The sequence below is a fragment of the Bubalus kerabau genome, chromosome 14 (assembly GCF_029407905.1).
Source record: "Bubalus kerabau isolate K-KA32 ecotype Philippines breed swamp buffalo chromosome 14, PCC_UOA_SB_1v2, whole genome shotgun sequence".
Lineage (NCBI taxonomy): Eukaryota > Metazoa > Chordata > Mammalia > Artiodactyla > Bovidae > Bubalus > Bubalus kerabau.
In genome coordinates, this window is record NC_073637.1 from 80,010,917 (window position 1) to 80,029,524 (window position 18,608).

Below are 18,608 nucleotides of genomic sequence, written 5' to 3' on the forward strand. Positions count from 1 at the left end.
TAGTTCCAGGCTCTGTTATTAAATAGCTCTGTGACTTTAGGGATATTACTTAACTTTTCTACACTTATAAAATGGGAATGATAATAATATTTCAGTTATTGGCAGTTATGAGAAATAAATGAATTAATATACTTTATATATGAAAATGTATGTATTAATAATGTGTTTAAAACAATAGCTACCATAGAACAAACATCAAAAAAATATTAGCTATTATTTAACTATTACTGTAAAACACCATATAAATACTAGCCAAGCAACATGGAATATAAAATAAAACCTCAAGAAAAGAAGAACTTTATAAGGTCACTAATTGGTAGAGAATTTTAAATAATTACTTTCAGAATTTCACTTATCAACTTGCCACAAAAGAACAAAGTCTACAGAGTATCGGATGATACAACCAAGATAAAAGACACACACAGTATTATACCAAAGGCAGAAAATAGATCCTATTTCCCACTCACAAAATCTTATTATTATGAAACCAAGATAAATTCTAAGGTACTCAAAAAGATTTTATATTCACATTCTCTCTCCATGACCCAAGAGGATTAGAAATCAAAAATAAAAGGCCAGAAACAACTTAATTATTTGAAGATCAAGCTATTTACATAAAAATAACTCCTGGAAACTACCACTGTTCTCCGCATCACTGAGGTTTATAGCAATCAACTGGTTGAGTTGTACAAAGCTGTACTTACCCGAGAATGGCCAGAAACCACTGGTTCTAAACCAGGGTGGTTACATCTCCTTAAGGAAAATTTAGAAATGCATAAGCACACATACAGTTATTAAAAAGCCTGAAGAGTGCTGCTGGCCTTGAAGGTTTGAAAGTCAGGGATGCTGAATGTTCTACAAAGCTTGGAATATTCTTTCACAGTGTAGAACTGCCATGGCCAAAACATCAATACTACTCCCATTGCTAAACAGCATTCTAAAAATGACTCCAGGGCAAAGCATCCACAGATGCTCAAGATATTTCTATTTAAAATTAACTTACTACTACTATGGTAAAAAAAAAGTCTTCTATAAACATAGCAGACAATTCAATGCTCAATTTTCCACAGAAAGAACAAAATTCAAGAACTTTCTTTGTTTTTGAAAACAGACAGCATGTAAGATTGTTTAGAGATTGTTGCAGAAACTAATTTTCTTTTATTACTAAGACTCAAAAAGGGAATTCACATTTTTATATCCGTAGAAGAATTAGACAAATGGATGAGTCAGTACATGGGGAAATAAATGTAAATCTATGTAATTTGCTATTTAGTTTAGATTAACTAATTTAAATTCTGAGTGCACCAAACTTAGTTAACAGAAGCATCAGTGCTGAGGGTAACTATTTTTCACACTTCTTCATATAAAAGCAAAGTATCTCAACAGTGTTTTTTCTTAGTATTTCTGATGGTGCTAAGGTACAAGGCAATGTTCTAGAGTAGACAGCATATATAGGGATGAGAATGAAGGAATATGGGTTTAGTGTTGGCTCTACCATCTACTAACTATGTAACATTCTCTGTGCTTCAGTTCAGTTCAGTCCGTCAGTCGTGTCCAACTCTTTGCGCCCCCATGGACTGCAGCACCCCAGGCTTCCCTGTCCATCACCATCTCCTGGAGTTCACTCAAACTCATGTTCCATTGAGTCGGTGATGCCATCCAACCATCTCATCCTCTGTCGTCCCCCTCTCCTCCTGCCTTCAACCTTTCCCAGCATCAGGGTGTTATCCAATGAGTCAGTTCTTCGCTTGATGATTTAGCTTCTCTGTGCTTACCCATCAATAAACTTAGGATAAAGGATTTGCTTCACTTGTCTTGAAGGACAGATTTAAAGTAACTAGAAACCCCCCATGGGGCCTAACAGGTTGCACTGGAACTTGCCTTGGCTCTACTTTATCCCCACCACATTTCCTCTTCACTCTGCGGCCCTGGTTTCCTTGTTCCAGGGTAAGGTCTCTGTATCGACCCTTCTCTCTGCCCAGACGCTCTGCCACAGACAGCTTCACGCACACACTCCTTCCCCTGCCTCCATGAGGTCTCTGCTCACACAGCACCTTGTCAGAGAGGCGGCCACACACCATGCTATGAAACGCAGCTCTCCTCTGTCTCTGCCGCTTTATTCTACTTTATTCTTTGACATAGTGATGATCTACCGTGTTAAAACCTCAGATTTTACCTTGCTTGCTATCGTCTATCTCTTTGTAGGCTGTAACCGCAAGAAATGCAAGAAAAACTGCTATCTCTACCTTAGGAATAATACTCTCATAACAAATTATATTTTTCTGGATCTGTCCATATAAAAACTTGACAATGTGTTTCATTGGGAGGTTTGTAGCTCTACTTTTTATTAATTCATGTGAGATTATGTTAATATTATTTTTTATGACATTACATATGGTTTCAGACACCATTCTCCTGATTTAGAATAGTATGGAAAGTTAGTTACCCTTTTAGCCTTTCTAGTATTTCCCTCTTAGTTATCCCAGGGCTCAAATATTCAAAGCATGCACTGATTTTGCGTTCTGCTTCTCTGAAAAGATACTCTATGACTCTTTTTGGAAGTGAAATTTGTTTCTTCACCAAAAGCAGCAAGACTTGAACGTGTCACAAGCTAGGTGGGTCAGAGCTATTCTTCGCTCTAATAAACCACCTTCCTGATGGCCCCCAGGTTTGTGTTAGTCATGTTGGTGTCTGTCTCCACCACACTACTCCAATGCAGTATAGTGGAAAGCAGAGACCGTTTCTTATCCATTTGATATTTCGCTCATACATCGTACATAGCAACCCTGCCATAATTCTTGATTAATTTACTGAGTACAGACATTCATGCAATGGTCCACACCCCCACCCTTCTTTACGGGAAGCGAAGAAGATTACTTACATTTCGAGCCCGACGAAGAAGAGCCGCTGACAGCAGACCTCGATCCTCCTTTCATGGAGAAAACTCCTTTTCCCCTGCGCGTGGTCGTCACTGCCGCTCGGGGCCGCTTCAGCGGGATGACCGCGCGGGGCGGCGGAGGCACGCGGCCGTGGTAATCAAACAACCTTCACGAAACACAAACGCGGCTGAGAGCCGTGGCTCACACCTGCGCGTTCTACCAAATGTCTGAGATGATTAAGAGAATGGCCTTGCAAAAAATGTCCACACGTTTTTTAATATTGTAATCAGGAAGATTCATTTTCACTAAAGGAATGGGATGCTAGTATAGTCTATGCTTTCTGAACATTAAAATCTGACTCTTCATATGAACTCACTTTTATAAGAGGCATGAAAGAACAAAGAACTTTGCAATATGTTGGAGTTATTCTGACCTTCACTCCCAAGTATATTTCTTTGCTTGATTTAACAGATTTATCCTTTTTAGGAACAGAAATCTTCCTTTTCCACATCAGATACTTAGTAAGACATTAGTTTGAAAGGAGGAAAAGATCATGCAGAATCAGGGACAGAGCAAAGAAAATTAGTGTATAATCAGAAAATATCTCAGGAGGCAGGAAAAAAATAGAAGTATGACTAGTTTAAAGAGGGCAGCTGTGAGAGAAAAATCAACATGGTTCCTTCGCTCTCACTAAGGACTTTCTTAAGTAATGAAAAGTTTTTCTGACTAGAAAAAAGGGAGCTGAACTTGGATGAAAGGCTGGTAGCATGAGCACAAAACTTTCTTGACTAAAGAACTGCTAGAAAATGTTTATCAGGATGATATTTTATTTTTCTGACCATTTGGTGGATGTGGAAATTGAGACTAGAGATGTTTGTAGTTAGCTATTAAAAATTTCTCTAACAAAGAATACCAATAAAACACTGAAGCTTCTGCTTAAAAGTGAAAAATGATACGCACTATAACCAATGTATTTGCATTAGACAATGAAAGGGATAAAGTATAAGAGTATTTACATATTTATAAAAATATGTAATTGATATATTCAAAGTCTCATATACTGCATACACACAACAAATTTTTGTGTGATTAAGCACATTTGAGCAGCATAAAAGGACCAGAGGGAAAAATTATATATATATATATACTCATTTATTTTTAAAACTATTTGCCCCTGAGGCAGAGGTATTATTGCATTGTCTACTATAAATAAAATAGCATTATTGACTTAAAATGATGGTTATTATATATTTTATTATGACACTATTATATGGATTCTCATAACTGGTTTGAAACAGTCAATAGAGAATCTAATGTGAAAGACAGAAATGAGAAAATGAAAACAGCTTTAAATTTTAAAATATTTAAAACCTCCTATAATTGGTTATTTCATAGAATTACATCTCATTTGTATATACCAATGGAAATGTGATAATCTCTTTTTGGAAAATAGTATATGAAAGATAATGATTAAGATAGGCTGGTTCCAAATACTCATTCAGAAACACTGAATACTAGGACACTAGAGGGAAGAAAAGTCGGATGCACACAAACCACATTTGAAGCAGACCTTGGTACTAAGAATGTCTTTTATATTAGAGAGCTAACAGATCCAAAAACAATGATTTGGGAACATGCTAGGAAATACTAAGAGATGTCTGGAAAGGAAAAGAAATGAAAGGAGACAGAGTTCAAGAGAGGGGTCATCCTCTGCGCATAAGCAAAGTCCATTAGAGCCGAGGAGCTGCAAGCAAAGAACAGGTCACCGATGCCCACACATTATAGCTGACTTCAAAGGGTGGAGGACGAAGGGGCCGAAAGGCGCTGTGGACCATTTTCATACCACTAGGGGCTCGAAAATCAGAAGGGTCAACTAAGCCTGCCCCTCATTTCAATCACAAAACAGGACCTACATTATTTATTTATACGTTGAATTCACAGAGCAACCTAAGTCAGTGAACCAAAATACAAAAGGTGCTTTTCATGAGCTACCACCCGCAAAGTTACCGAAAGAACAGAAATGTGACAATTGACCCATCTCTTCCAGGGTGGAAGTTGCTGCTTGAGACGAAAGGGAAGCTCTTTTGGAGGAATCATTTCTCCAGGACATCAGAATGCCATTTAGCAGGTTCATGAAATAAACTAATCTACACACTGAGTTAAGAAAATCTCTAAAGCACAACTGAAATATAAAATGGTGTAACAGTGCTATACTGGATGTCAGGTCAGGTGAAGACATCATCTCACTACTACTTTAATGATAGTGCAATTCAGTAATATTTTAGAACTGCACTGTTCATTGATATTTCTGTTGTTTCCCCCCAGACAAGGATTACAAAACTTCCAGTGTTGGCCAGGTATGATCTCATGCTGAAAAAACAGAGCTGCATTTGTTCACTATATTTGTGACATATTTTTAGCATAGGATGTACATTTTAGTAAAGTAGTATATGTTGTATTCTTTGTTGTAAGTTCCTATAGGGAGAGGTCCTTGTTTTCTGAATATTTGGATGTGTTACTTCAAAGAAAGATGACTCCTTTCCTGTTACAGAATCAGGTAAGGTTTTGTCAATTCATTCTGTCTCTCTGTTGGGAAGATATGCAGCATTAGAACTTGATTTTGATAAAAGTGATATTGTAACACACAAACAAAGCTAAAAGGGCATTTCATATAAGAGCATGATTTTAAATTTTAATGGAGCCGGAAGTTTGTTACTTTTCACTGGGCAAAGTTGAGCTTACCAGAAACCAAGAGGAGGAAGACTGGGAGTTGTTTTCAAGCATGAAAACATATTAATAACAAGATAAGGATGGGAAGCAAGGCCGTTCTCTAGGACTGCAAGATGTAGCAGTTCTTCTAAATACAGAAGGAAGTAGGTGAAAGGCAGCCTATGAAGGAGACACAAACATTGCCTTTCTCATCAGAATCCTGTCCTCGGCAAATCAGAGAAAATAGTCCAAGAGAAATTTCCATCTGATAGAATTCAATGGAATTCAAATCTCCAAGGTCACTTGAAAACTTTAAATTCTTTCCTTCTTGATTTTTTGTTCTTCCACTCTCAGAATTGTATTCCCTTTCCTTTCCTTTAATGGCCCTTCATTTTCCCTAATACCATTAGAATACTATTTTTCCCATTATGTTTACAGGTCAAACAAATAATGATTTAAAGTCAAACACATAATTCTCTTTTCTCTAAGGCCTATTTTAAAACAAAAACTTTAAAAGACCTACTCTCAAGCAATAAATAAAGCAAATGTCAGGTTTTAATAAAAACAGCAGGTTGAGGAAGTTTGAAGGTCTATTTTATTTAATAAACATTTCTACTTTTCATGGGACCATTTTCTGTTTGGAATTTTGTTTGCTTTAATAATATCTGAGATATGTCATTTCATTATCAAACAAAAGCTGAAAAGTGGTAAGCAATTTTAATATTGATTTATTGATAAAAAATAGACACAGCTTGTGTCTATAAAAAATAAGGATATTATTTTTAACAGTTGCTTTTTGGACAAAGACAATTTAATGGCATATTGATGTATAAAATGAATATAATTTTGAATTCTTGTTTTTACTAAAAGCCTTTTATTATTAAACTTCAACAATAAAAAAGCAACATTTTAATGCATTTTCAGAAAATATATATGGAAAAAATAACCTTCTATCTCTTACCCTAAAACAATTACTGTCATTTTCTAATCTTTTTTCTACAAGAATTCGTATTTTTTTACATAACTGAAAACATAATGTATCCTGGCTAATTCTCTTTGATTTATATTAAAAACATTTCCCACGTTTGCTAAATGGTCTTTCTAATGTTTATTTTTAGCTCATTAGGTAAAAAATCCACCTGCAATGCAGGAGACCCCAGTTCGATTCCTTGGTAGGGAAGATCTGCTGGAGAAGGGACAGGCTACCTACTCCGTTATTCTTGGGCTTCCCATGTGGTTCAGCTGGTAAAGAGTCCACCTGCAATGCAGTGAGACCTGGGTTCGATCCCTGGGTTAGGAAGATCCCCCTGGAGCAGAAAAATGCTATTCCACTTCAGTATTCTGGCCTGGAGAATCCCATGGACTGTATAGCCCATGGGGTTGCAAAGAGTTGAACGTGACTGAGTGAACTTCACTCATTCACAACGTTTAAGTTTGGTGATGCATTTTCACAAGTAGATATACCACAGTCTAATAAATCATTACTTGATTGCTGGACTTTTAATTTGATGTCCATTTTTCACTGTCATTGAAGGGACTGATTTTGAAGCTGAAACTCCAATACTTAGGCCACCTGATGTGGAGAGCTGACTCATTTGAAAAGACCCTGATGCTGGGAAAGACTGAGGGCAGGAGGAGAAGGGGCGACAGAGGATGAGATGGTTGGATGGCATCACCAACTCAATGTACATGAGTTTGGGTGGACTCTGGGAGTTGGTGATGGACAGGGAGGCCTGGCGTGCTGCAGTTCATGGGGTTGCAGAGTCAGACACGACTGAGCGACTAACTGAACTGAACTTTCACTGTCAACCATTGTGATTTTAAAATTCACGAAAAAAATTGAAAATGTAATATTTGTGTATTATTTTGTCACTGAACACTAGATTATCATTTAGATAAATAATAACTTAAAAATCAGTAATTATCTGTTTTCTTCTAAATTTCCCACATAAAAATACTTTTTCATTTTCCTTACTTACGAACCCAAATTTACAGTCACTATGTGATTAAGTGCTAACCAAAAAGTGTAGTCTGGACTTTGGGTTAAACAACTGGCCTTCCCAGAACCAAAATCTGACCACCTATTCAGGGCCATGTTCTCCCTGGATGCTTTTAGCAGATAAATGAAGATCAATAACTCTAGGATCGGCGATCTCTGGCTGTGTCTTCATTCAACCTTGTTGAATGGCAAGAAGGGTTTCTGTCTTCAGCTTATTTGACTTCTGATAAACAGAATCTATAAAACCAAACTAAGATGCCATTCATTTTTTAAAAAGGCTATATTTGAAATCCACATGAATGATTCTAGCCTATTAGAATATCTGCTTTCTGTACTGTTTGAACTACTTGAAATTCATAAAATCTATTTATAATTTCTACCTTTTTACTTCAAATAAGCTTTTGGTTACAGCTGAATCCAAAAAATGCTTTTTATAGGCACACTTCACTTGAGACCAGTAAATGAGTAATTCTTATTTCTGTTTTTTTGTCACTAAACTTTTCCATGATTTTCCGTGAAGCCACCCTTGCCAACAGCCCACCCCCTGCCAGCAAGCCCCATCCCTGGTCTTGTACAAATGCTTCTTGAACATGCTTTTAAAGCGTTGACTGTGATCATCAATGATCTATTTTAGCAATATCTTGACCTTAATCTAATCTTTATATTTTGTACAATTTTGGTATCTTGTTAAAAAGTGAATGGATTCAGGTAGCAATTGTGAGGTTATTAATCAATAAACGGATTCTATTTAATTCTTATAATTCTGTAACATGTGTATTGTTAAGCCATTTTGCCCATGAAGGAAACTTGTGGGAAACGGATAAGATAACCCTCCCACCCCCAAGTTTAACCAGTCAACACTCGTGCATTGAGACCTGCAACTTGTCTTCTAACTCTGAATCACATCCTTCGTCAACCGTGCCATGCTAAGCCTTCCAAATGTTTTAAGTGGAATCCCATTTTACCAGATGGTAATTTAAATTTGCATAGTGAAACAGACGTTGCTTCTTGCTAATATGTTTTTCCAATATTCATGAATATATACTGTGCTTCATAATCAATGATCTGAGACAAGTACAACTTGACTTAGAGTTGTTTTTCATTAACTGCAACTCTCGTAGCTTCTCCTATGTTAATTTACTCAATGTCAAAATGGATTCCAGAACTGAGCAATGCCCCATTTTGAATCACTGATATGTATGTGTATACACACACACACACACACACACATATATATATTTAAGGTCAGGAAGCTCTGGCATTTCTTCTTCTTCTTTTTTTTTTTTTTCTATCAATAGAAGTTTGCTCATTACTGGAGGTTATAAATGCCTCAGTGCCTTTCCTGGTACTATTGAAGAGAGGTTTCATTAAAACTGCTGATATCTCAGAAACTGAAAACATTCCTTGGGGGTATTCAGAATTTTAGGTATACTTCTCCTTTTACTTTACTTGGGATAGTACAAATATTTATGTTTCATTTTAATAACATGTAATGTCCTTCATTTAGAGTCATAGTTGACCTTTGAAAGAAAACGCCATTGAATGCTGTAAATTGGGCAGTTTTTTTTGTACAGCTTAGAATAACCTCGCAAGTCTATTATTAGTGATACTCTTCCCTGGTCGCTCAGACAGGAAAGACTCTCCCTGCAATGTGAGAGACCCAGGTTTGATCCCTGGATTAGGAGGACCCCCCTGGAGAAGGGAATGGCTACCTACTCCAGTATTCTTGCCTGGAAAATTCCACGGCCAGAGGAGCCTGGAGGGCTACAGTCTATGGGGTCACAATGAGTCGGACACAACTGAGTGACTATCACTTCACTTTCACTTCATGATTCCCGAAACCATGGAGAGACACTAAATTAGTTTTTGGAAAAGTTGCTGCTGCTGCTGCTAAGTCGCTTCAGTCGTGTCTGACTCTGTGCGACCCCATAGATGGTAGCCCACCAGGCTCCCCCGTCCCTGGGATTCTCCAGGCAAGAACACTGGAGTGGGTTGCCATTTCCTTCTCCAATGCATGAAAGTGAAAAGATAAAATGAAGTTGCTTAGTCGTATCCGACTCCTAGCGACCCCATGGACTGCAGCCCACCAGGCCCCTCCGTCCATGGGATTTTCCAGGCAAGAGTACTGGAGTGGGGTGCCATTGCCTTCTCCGTTGGAAAAGTTACTGTTGGATAAATGTATTGAAACCTTCACATTAAGATGGAACTTTGTGTAGAGAAGTTTTCTAAGCTAAAACAATGCGAGAGTTGAAACTCGCCCATTATATGAGAATTCCCAAGCCTGGCAGAAATAGGCTAACAATAGGATGTAAATGAATGTCAGTTACTGAGACATTATCTCTCAGCTTCATGAGAGGCATTTAGTAACAGCTGGAGTTGAGACTCAGTAAGCCACACTTCTGCCAGGGCCAGCTGGCTCCTTTCTAGGCTCAGCCAGTTAAGGGCTTGAGAAGGAGACTAAGATTGGAACAGGAAGAGAGGACTTGACGCTTTCTGTTTTGCTTCCTGGTTTTGTTTTGGCTTCTTGTTTTTTCAGCATTACTGCAGCCTTGTTTCTTCACCCTGACAGCAGCAATGCATTCCAGTAGTGGCAGCTGAATCCAGTTTGAAAACTTTTGCAACATTCGCAGAACAGTCTCCACACTTCCTCAGAGACCCAGGCATCAGGTGGCACTGTTTCTTTAGAGGTCTGGGTTCCAGCCCCGTGGGTTTCTCCAGGTTCAGATACAGTAGCAGCAACTAAGCAGAACTTCCTACTCTCAATGTGAGCTCTGTAAGCCCCCTTTTCTAGAGTGATATCTGATAATCCTTCCTTTTCCTGTTTTCCAACCCCAGAGGTGGTAGAGATAGAGGTAGTTTGCTGACTCCATCATATCATTGTGGGTTTTGTGTTGTTGTTTATTTGTTTTTGCCTTTTTTAGTTCCTTAATACATAGAAAGTTCTTACAAGCAATTCTCCTTGTTCAGCATAACTGTATGATGTCTGTTTTCCTGACAGAAAACCAAGAAGCGTGGAGTGAATGGAAATAGCTGAGTGTTGATAAGAGTGTTCAGCTGCAACTGGAATGCTCTAGGGGGCAGGAGGAGGGAAAACAATACAAAAAGAATGATCCAGAGGTGTCACAATGGACTTACTATGAAAGGACAGCTGATCAATCAGTGTATTCCTCAGTCACAGGGACGTTGCTACTTGAATATCAGTATAAGGAACATATTCTCTATCACTATTAATGGTTACTGTCAGCTACCAGCAGCTAACATTGATTAAGTACAAAAAACACACCAGGCACAATGCAAGTCATAAAAATATGCTACTTCACTGAATCCTCAGAACAGTATTATGGGGTAGGCATTAATTTCATGTTCACTTCATCGATGAGACAAGTTTTTGTGGCGTTAAATAAATTGCCCACGCTTGTGCCATTAGTAAAAAAAGCAAAAAGTTAACGATAAACACAAGCAGAATGTAACTAAGGAGGGATTACTGTGGATAAAACTGTTAGCACTGGCCTGTTAGGCTATTTCTCTGGTCCAGCCTCTCCACTCTTGTCCCTTCCTGGGGAATCTAGGTTCACAGGGAACTCCTGACTGTGTCTACTATGGCAGATGCTTCTCTCTCTCTTAGCCAAATGCAGAAGATGGAAAATTAACTAATGAGAGCACAGGCTGCTCAGACAGTCTGTTAGCAGCACACCCATACTCATCTCTGTACACCTACAAACCAAACAGGTTTTATATAAGAGAAGCAAATGATTTCAGAAATTATTCAGAGTTAGCTTTTTGTGTGAGATGGAGAACCACCTGAAAGCTTCAGGCTCTGTAATTACTTGCTGATTAAGGCTCTTGTTTGTTTGCTTGTAAAATATATGTATTTATCATCTATCTACATATGTATCTTACGATTTTTTTAGGTGTAATATATTCACAGTAAAACGCAAATATTGGGCGAGTGATAAGTTGCTTCAGTTGATGTTTGACTTTTTGTGACCCTGTGGAGTGTAGCCTGTGAGGCTCCTCTGCCAATGGAATTCCCCAGGCAAGAATACTGGAGTGAGTTGTCATGCCCTCCTCCAGGGGATCTTCTTCACCCAGGGATCGAACCCACGTCTCTTATGTCTCCTGCATTGGCAAGCAGGCTATTTACCACGAGTGCTGCCTGGGTAGCTGAGAAAACTGTAAACCTGACCCAAAGTTTACAGGTTGATTACCAGAACTTGGGTCTCCTGCCATCTACTCCATTTTAAGTAGAAATTCTTTAAATGTGCAAGGAAGTCACATGATAGAAAATATTTAAGCGAGAACAATGTGAAAACAGTTTCATATTGACAGTCTAAAAGACAATGTATATTAGTTGGCAACTTTATTCATAGCAATGAAGACAGTGTTCTGTATCCTGAAACACAAAAGAGTATCAGAAAATGTTTTGAAGTTGTCAAAAACTGAAATATTCAAATAATTGAAAGACTACTTAAATGTTATCTTTTTTTTTTACAGTAAATGGGATTATTTTAATGCTGCCAGATCTTTACATCATTGTTAGGATGGGTTATTACAAGCTAGTAAATATTTAAAATTAAATATTATATTTTACATAAATTTTAAAAATTATTTGAGAAAGTCATCCTTAAAAATTTATATTTGGTCATAAAAGGATGACTAGAGAAATCACTTGCTTAGCTTTGAACACAGTGGTGCTAAAGGTATGGCTGTGGATTTGATTTTGTGTAGATGAGGCTGTTTCCTTTTATGTAAAGCCATAGGCCAATATTGCTCCCCTTGTGTTGTGTGCATCTGCACAGTTGGTTATTGAATATAAATGGAGACTGTTTATGATTGTACTGCTGCCACTAATTAACTATGTGACCTTGGAGAAAGCAAAATGTCTCTAAATCTAAGGAAATGAATTAATAACAAAAGCTGAGTTTCCAGTATGCGTGAGACTTAATAATAGTGCCTGAGGATACAATAAGCAGAGCTGAGCATCTTTCCTGCCCTCTGGGAGGAAGGAAAGCAAGCAGAAATATACCAAATATTGTTACTGCAGAGAGAAATCTAGCAATATAAACGAGGAGCAGTACTGTGAAGGAACAGTAACAGGTGCAGAGAGGGAAACAGAAGAACCTCATTCAGTCTGAGAGAGGAGTCCACGCTGAGACCTGAAGAAGGAGTCCTTAACTAGATGGTGGAGAGAGGCAGGAGCAGAAGAAGTGCGCAGAGGAAGGTCCCCAGACAGGAAGGAACACGGAGATCTCCTGGGGCTGGGAGAGGACCCGTGCGGCTGAGCAAAAAGGAGACCCTTACGAGGGATTATGTAGTTTCTTCCCTACATAAAATGTTCTGTTTTTCAAGCTTTGCATTTTTATGCCTTGGCATATTTGTTTGTTTGTTTGAATAGAATTTTAAACAATATTTACTTTGTTTTTGTATGCGTGTGTACGGTCCATTGACCTAGCACAGATAATTCTTGTTTCGCATACCTCTACTATCAGAATTTCATTTGCCAATCCTAAGTTAAATAACACCAATCCCCCCAACAGCAAAAGTCAAATTTCAGTTTTACCACATATATTAACTGTGAGTAATTTCATAAAGTCCAAGCTTTGCTACTGGTTTTTCAGTCCACAAATCTCTACCTAATTAACAGATGTTCCTGACGATCAGGTCACCTCTTTGAAAGTCTGTCAGTGATTTGTCATTGTGTATTTGTTAGTTCACACACAGATCTCTTTGCTTCCTGGTGATGAGTCCACGTGGAATTTTGTAAGAATGGGTAATCAAAAGAGGGAATTGTATAGCAGAGAACCGAGGAGTGAAACTGGGAGTAAAATTAAAATTAAACATAAATGGAATTATAGGAGAAATAGTTGTTTGTAGGGATGTGGACACTCTTCCACTCAAGAGACTCTAGAGATGGAGACAGAGGAATTTAGTAAAATAAAACATACTGACATAAATGAGGTAAGTGGTTGTGATGTGCTGAAAAGGAAGAAGGTGCCCCAGAGGAAGTGAAATTGGCAAAGAAAAGGAATCATCTTGAGGAAATCTTAGAGGTAGTTCACAACATTGATAAAATGTCAAAGCTGGCCCAGTATTAGTAGTATTCACTGAGGGGTAAAAGAGGTGCTTGCCTCATATCATGATACAAGAAGAAGGCTAGTACTAGTCAAATTACTTTTGATAAGTCATTTTTACAAGAAAAAAGCACACTAACTCTTAGTATTTTTACATTAAAATGTTCCAATTTTAAATTAGTATACTAAATAACTGTTTCACTGTATTTTCCTATATGTATGCATGAGGAATTTCTATATATAAATGTATATATGCATACATGTAAAATATATACATTTATAACAGAGTTTTTAATGTTTTGACAAAAATTTTTTAAAGGTCATGGAAAATCCTATTTCTCCTATTGATTATTAACATCACTCTGCATGGTTTTCTTTTACGGTCCCACACTACCATGCAGAGCAAGACTTGTCTGTAATTTTTACTGAATTTGAGTGTTGTATGGAAGTAGATGTATTTTAGAAGTTTGGACTCATTGTCTGAATTTATAAATCTCTCAGTCTTGAAGAATTCCAAGTCAAGAATTCCAATTTCAAGATCTGGAAAATAATATTGGTTAATAAATCTTTAGAATATCTTCCAAATATCAGAAACCAAATTTCAGGCTTAAGCAGCACCAAAGTCTAAAGGCCCGAGATCTTCTGGACTGCACTAGGTACACTCACAAGATGAAATCTGCCCATCTTATATTTTATTGAAACTTACTTTTTTACTGTAAAACATCATTTAAATGTATTAATCAATAATGTCTGTGAATGAAAGGTACAGAAGAGTTAAAAGATAATTTAAATCAAAGGGAAACAAGGATGAGACATTTACATACCGATTGTAGAAATCATCTCTGTAGTAGTCGTAGTCAAAGACATAGCCACTGCGGAGGGAAACAAGAAACTAGTTGTTGACATCACAGTGATTTTGGTTTATTATTATATTATTATATTACAGTATAATGTAAGTGTAATAAATTTATATTACTTTTGCATATTTATTTTCCAATGTAATTATGTATCCAAAGGACTTTACAAGATCATGGCCGGTTAGATATACTGCCACGTCAAACTCTTATTATACGTTTGATAATGTAAACACTGATAATGGATTGAGTTGGTTTGGAATGAAGATGAGAACAGGTAGCAAAATTAATTTTTTAAATACTTTTAATACTTGTAGAACCATTTGTCCCCAGACAAAATATAATATAGCTATTCCTTCTTCCTAACGTATGTATAATGAGGCTAAATAATAAACAAATGGTATATAAATAATATAAACGGAAAAGTTTAATGTAAGTAAAGTAAATACAAAAGTGGTTTCCTCAGAAATTCAGCATATTCTTGTTATTCTAAACACTTGCTCTTCAGTACTTGATGCAGAGAAAAATGAACAAAAAACAAACTTTGAGACTTACCAACAATAACAATATTGTAGGGCACTTAAAGAAGAGTTAATAAGCACATTTCAAGGATAAGATTATTACTAAGCTCCTTAAATGAATGTATAATAAAAATTTCCCCATCCACATATAAATTTTAGAGTTTACAAAACACTTTATATGCATTATTACTTTTTATTAATAATTTTAAGCTCTCAAAACAGCTGTATTGGTTTTTATAACTGGAAAAAATTAAAGTGCAAGGGACCTCAGTGGCTAGCTCAAATTTTACATCTAGTAAGTGACAGGGCTGAGACTGGAGGAAAAGCCTTCTGAATCCATATCTGGAGCTGTTTTTCATCACTGTGCAGCCCTCTGCAGCCTGGAAGAAATTTAATCTTATGCTAAATAGAATATTGGTATTACAGGGGAGTAATTTTTAATATTCATCTATTTTACTGTTATAAAATATGCATAACTAAATTTACATTTCTAATCACTTTAAGTCAATTTCAAATGTCAAAATTCAATGGCATTGTTGAGCAATTAACCATTTCCAAAAATTTTTTATCATCTCAAACAGAAACTCTGTGCCCATTAGACAATATTTCTTCATTCCCTTGCTTCCTTGGTCCTTCCCCAAGCCTCGGTGACCGCTATTCTACTTACTATAGTTGTGAATTTGTCTTCTCTAGATACTGCATATAAGTAGAATCATATATTGTTTGTCCTTTCTTGCTTGGCTTATTTTACCTGGTGTAATTCTTCAAGCCGTATCTATGTTCTAGCACATATCATAATTTCAATCCCTTTTTAATGCCTGAATAATTCTCCACTCATGTGTGTGTGAATTTTTGTTTATCTGTTCATTTGTTGATAGAATCTGAATTGTTTCCATCTTCTGGCTGTTGTGAATAATCCTATTACGAACTTTGGTGAGCATACATTTTTGGGGCGGCTCCTACTTTCACCCCTTTTGAGTATATGCCTAACAGTAGAATTGCTGAGTCATGGGGTAATTTTGTGTCTAACCACCATGCAACAGGCAAGTAATTTTATATTCCCCAAATATCAATTTAATGGTTCTTTATAACTTCTTTTGTTAAGAAAATCGAAAGAACATATTGAGGAGGGCTTGTCATTCGTGGTTTTCAGTATAGATTACATGTTTGTCCTCACACTCATTATGTACAGGGCAGGGGTGCTGACCCAGCACAATTGGCTTATCAGATAGGGCTGGTTCCTGTCCAACACAGCCTGACTGAACACATTGAGTTTGAACCCACGTTCTGGAATGTAAAGTGGAGACCTACTTCATGTGAATGTCTAGATGGAAGACTGAGCATTGTCTAACCAGAGCAATACTGCTGTTTATCTACCTCTGCAAGCCAAAGAAGACAAGGAAACCACTGGCAAAGCAGTAAGAACAAGTCCCCACTTTAGTCCCACAGTTGCAGATTGCTAAAGTTATAAAGATTTGTGCTTTAGTTTATATTACTGGTGTATGGATGTAACAGTTGGACTGTGAAGAAAGCTGAGTGCCGAAGAATTGATGCTTTTGAACTGTGGTGTTGGAGAAGACTCTTGAGAGTCCCTTGGACTGCAAGGAGATCCAACCAGTCCATTCTGAAGGAGATCAGCCCTGGGATTTCTTTGGAAGGAATGATGCTAAAGCTGAAACTCCAGTACTTTGGCCACCTCATTTGAAGAGTTGACTCATTGGAAAAGACTCTGATGCTGGGAGGGATTGGGGGCAGGAGGAGAAGGGGACGACGGAGGATGAGATGGCTGGATGGCATCACTGACTCGATGGACGTAAGTCTGAGTGAACTCCGGGAGTTGGTGATGGACAGGGAAGCCTGGCATGCTGCGATTCATGGGGTCGCAAAGAGTTGGACACGACTGAGCGACTGAACGGACTAACTGACTGATGTTAGACTCAACTATGGCATTGAGTCAAGGGATTTTAAAGATAACCTGTTTGCTATCATCAAATTCAAGGCATAAATTTCACCTCAAAACTTTCCTGATATAGTAGTGCATATAATTTTCATTGTGAAGAGATATGATGGCACCTTAGCCAAAAGTTTTTTAAAATCTCGAGTGAAGTTATGCTACTTTCATACATATTTGTCATAAGTAATCACTGTTGTCTCTTAGGTTTGATTATTTTCAAGACCATGTTGGTAGATCTCCACAACCTACTGATCTTACAACTGAAAGTCTGTGTCCTTTGACCGACACCTCACCGTGTCCTTCGCCTCCAGTCCCAGCTAGCCACCATTTTACTGTTTCTATGAGTTTGGCTTTTTCAGATTCCACATATAGGTGACACCACGTAGGATTTGTCTTTCTCTGACTCATTTCACTTAGCATAATGCTGTCAAGGTCCGCCATCTTTCATAAATGAAGAGATTTCCTTTTTTGTCATGCTGAATAATATTTCATTATATATACATACCACATCTTCTTTATCCAGTTAATGACACACAGCTCAGGAAGTGATAGTTATGTGTAGTGATGGACCTGTTAGCTAACTCTATGGTGGTAATAATTTTGTGGTATGTGTGTCAAATTATTATCTTGTACACCTTAAACTTGCATAATGTTCTATGTCGATTGTACCTCAAAAAGCCGGGGAAAAAGAATACTTTGGTCGAATACAAATATATGTGTGATAGCATTCATGTTTGGATAACACAAAAGAGTTTCCTACCAGTCAAAGCAGAGGAAAAAGAAAAGACAAAGCAGTATATTATTTTAAGAGTTTTGTTGAGGCGTGGTTTATGAAGAATGGTAGCTGAGGGGGAAAACATTCTAGTTATTAAAACAATATTCTCAGTGCCTTTCCATACATAAGCTGTTTTAGCCTTAACAGTAACCTATAAGATGTAGAACATTCTTCCAATTTTATAGGACTCTGAGGCCTAGAGATATTAAATACCCTAAATAACACAGATAAGTATTCTAACACAGATAAGTATTCTAGTATTCTAGCACAGTCATTCATATACTCATTGACCAAAATGTGATTAAGGACCTGTGGTCAGGAACTGTATTAGGCACTTAGGTTTAGAAGTGAAATAGTTACTTTTTTTGCTCACAAATCTCACAGTCTAGTGATGATTCTACGCAGAGTACATCATGAGAAACGCTGGGCTGGAGGAAGCACGAGCTGGAATCAAGATTGCCGGGAGAAATATCAATAACCTCAGATATGCAGATGACACCATCCTTATGGCAGAAAGTGAAGAAGAACTAATGAGCGTCTTGATGAAAGTGAAAGAGGAGAGTGAAAAAATTGGTTTAAAGTTCAACATTCAGAAAACTAAGATCATGGCATCCGGTCCCATCACTTCATGGCAAACAGATGGGGAAACAGTGGAAACAGTGGCTGATTTAATTTTTCTGGGTTCCCAAATCACTGCAGATGGTGATCACAGCCATGAAATTAAAAGACGCTTACTCCTTAGAAGGAAAGTTACCTAGACAGCATATTAAAAAGCAGAGACATTACTTTGCCAACAAAGGTCCATCTAGTCAAGGCTATGGTTTTTCCAGTGATCATGTATGGATG

At 37.4% G+C, this 18,608-nt stretch overlaps 1 protein-coding gene across 1 annotated transcript in view; it reads right to left on the reverse strand.

The window, feature by feature from the left end:
• Positions 1–18,608, reverse strand: part of RALYL (RALY RNA binding protein like) — a 425,012-nt gene that overhangs the window by 53,323 nt on the left and 353,081 nt on the right. Inside the window, exons 4-5 of the mRNA XM_055546403.1 lie at positions 14,483–14,530; positions 2,882–3,045 (exon numbers count right to left, since the gene is read on the reverse strand). Coding sequence (XP_055402378.1) covers positions 2,882–3,045; positions 14,483–14,530 — 212 coding nt within the window. The remainder of the gene's footprint in view (positions 1–2,881; positions 3,046–14,482; positions 14,531–18,608) is intronic.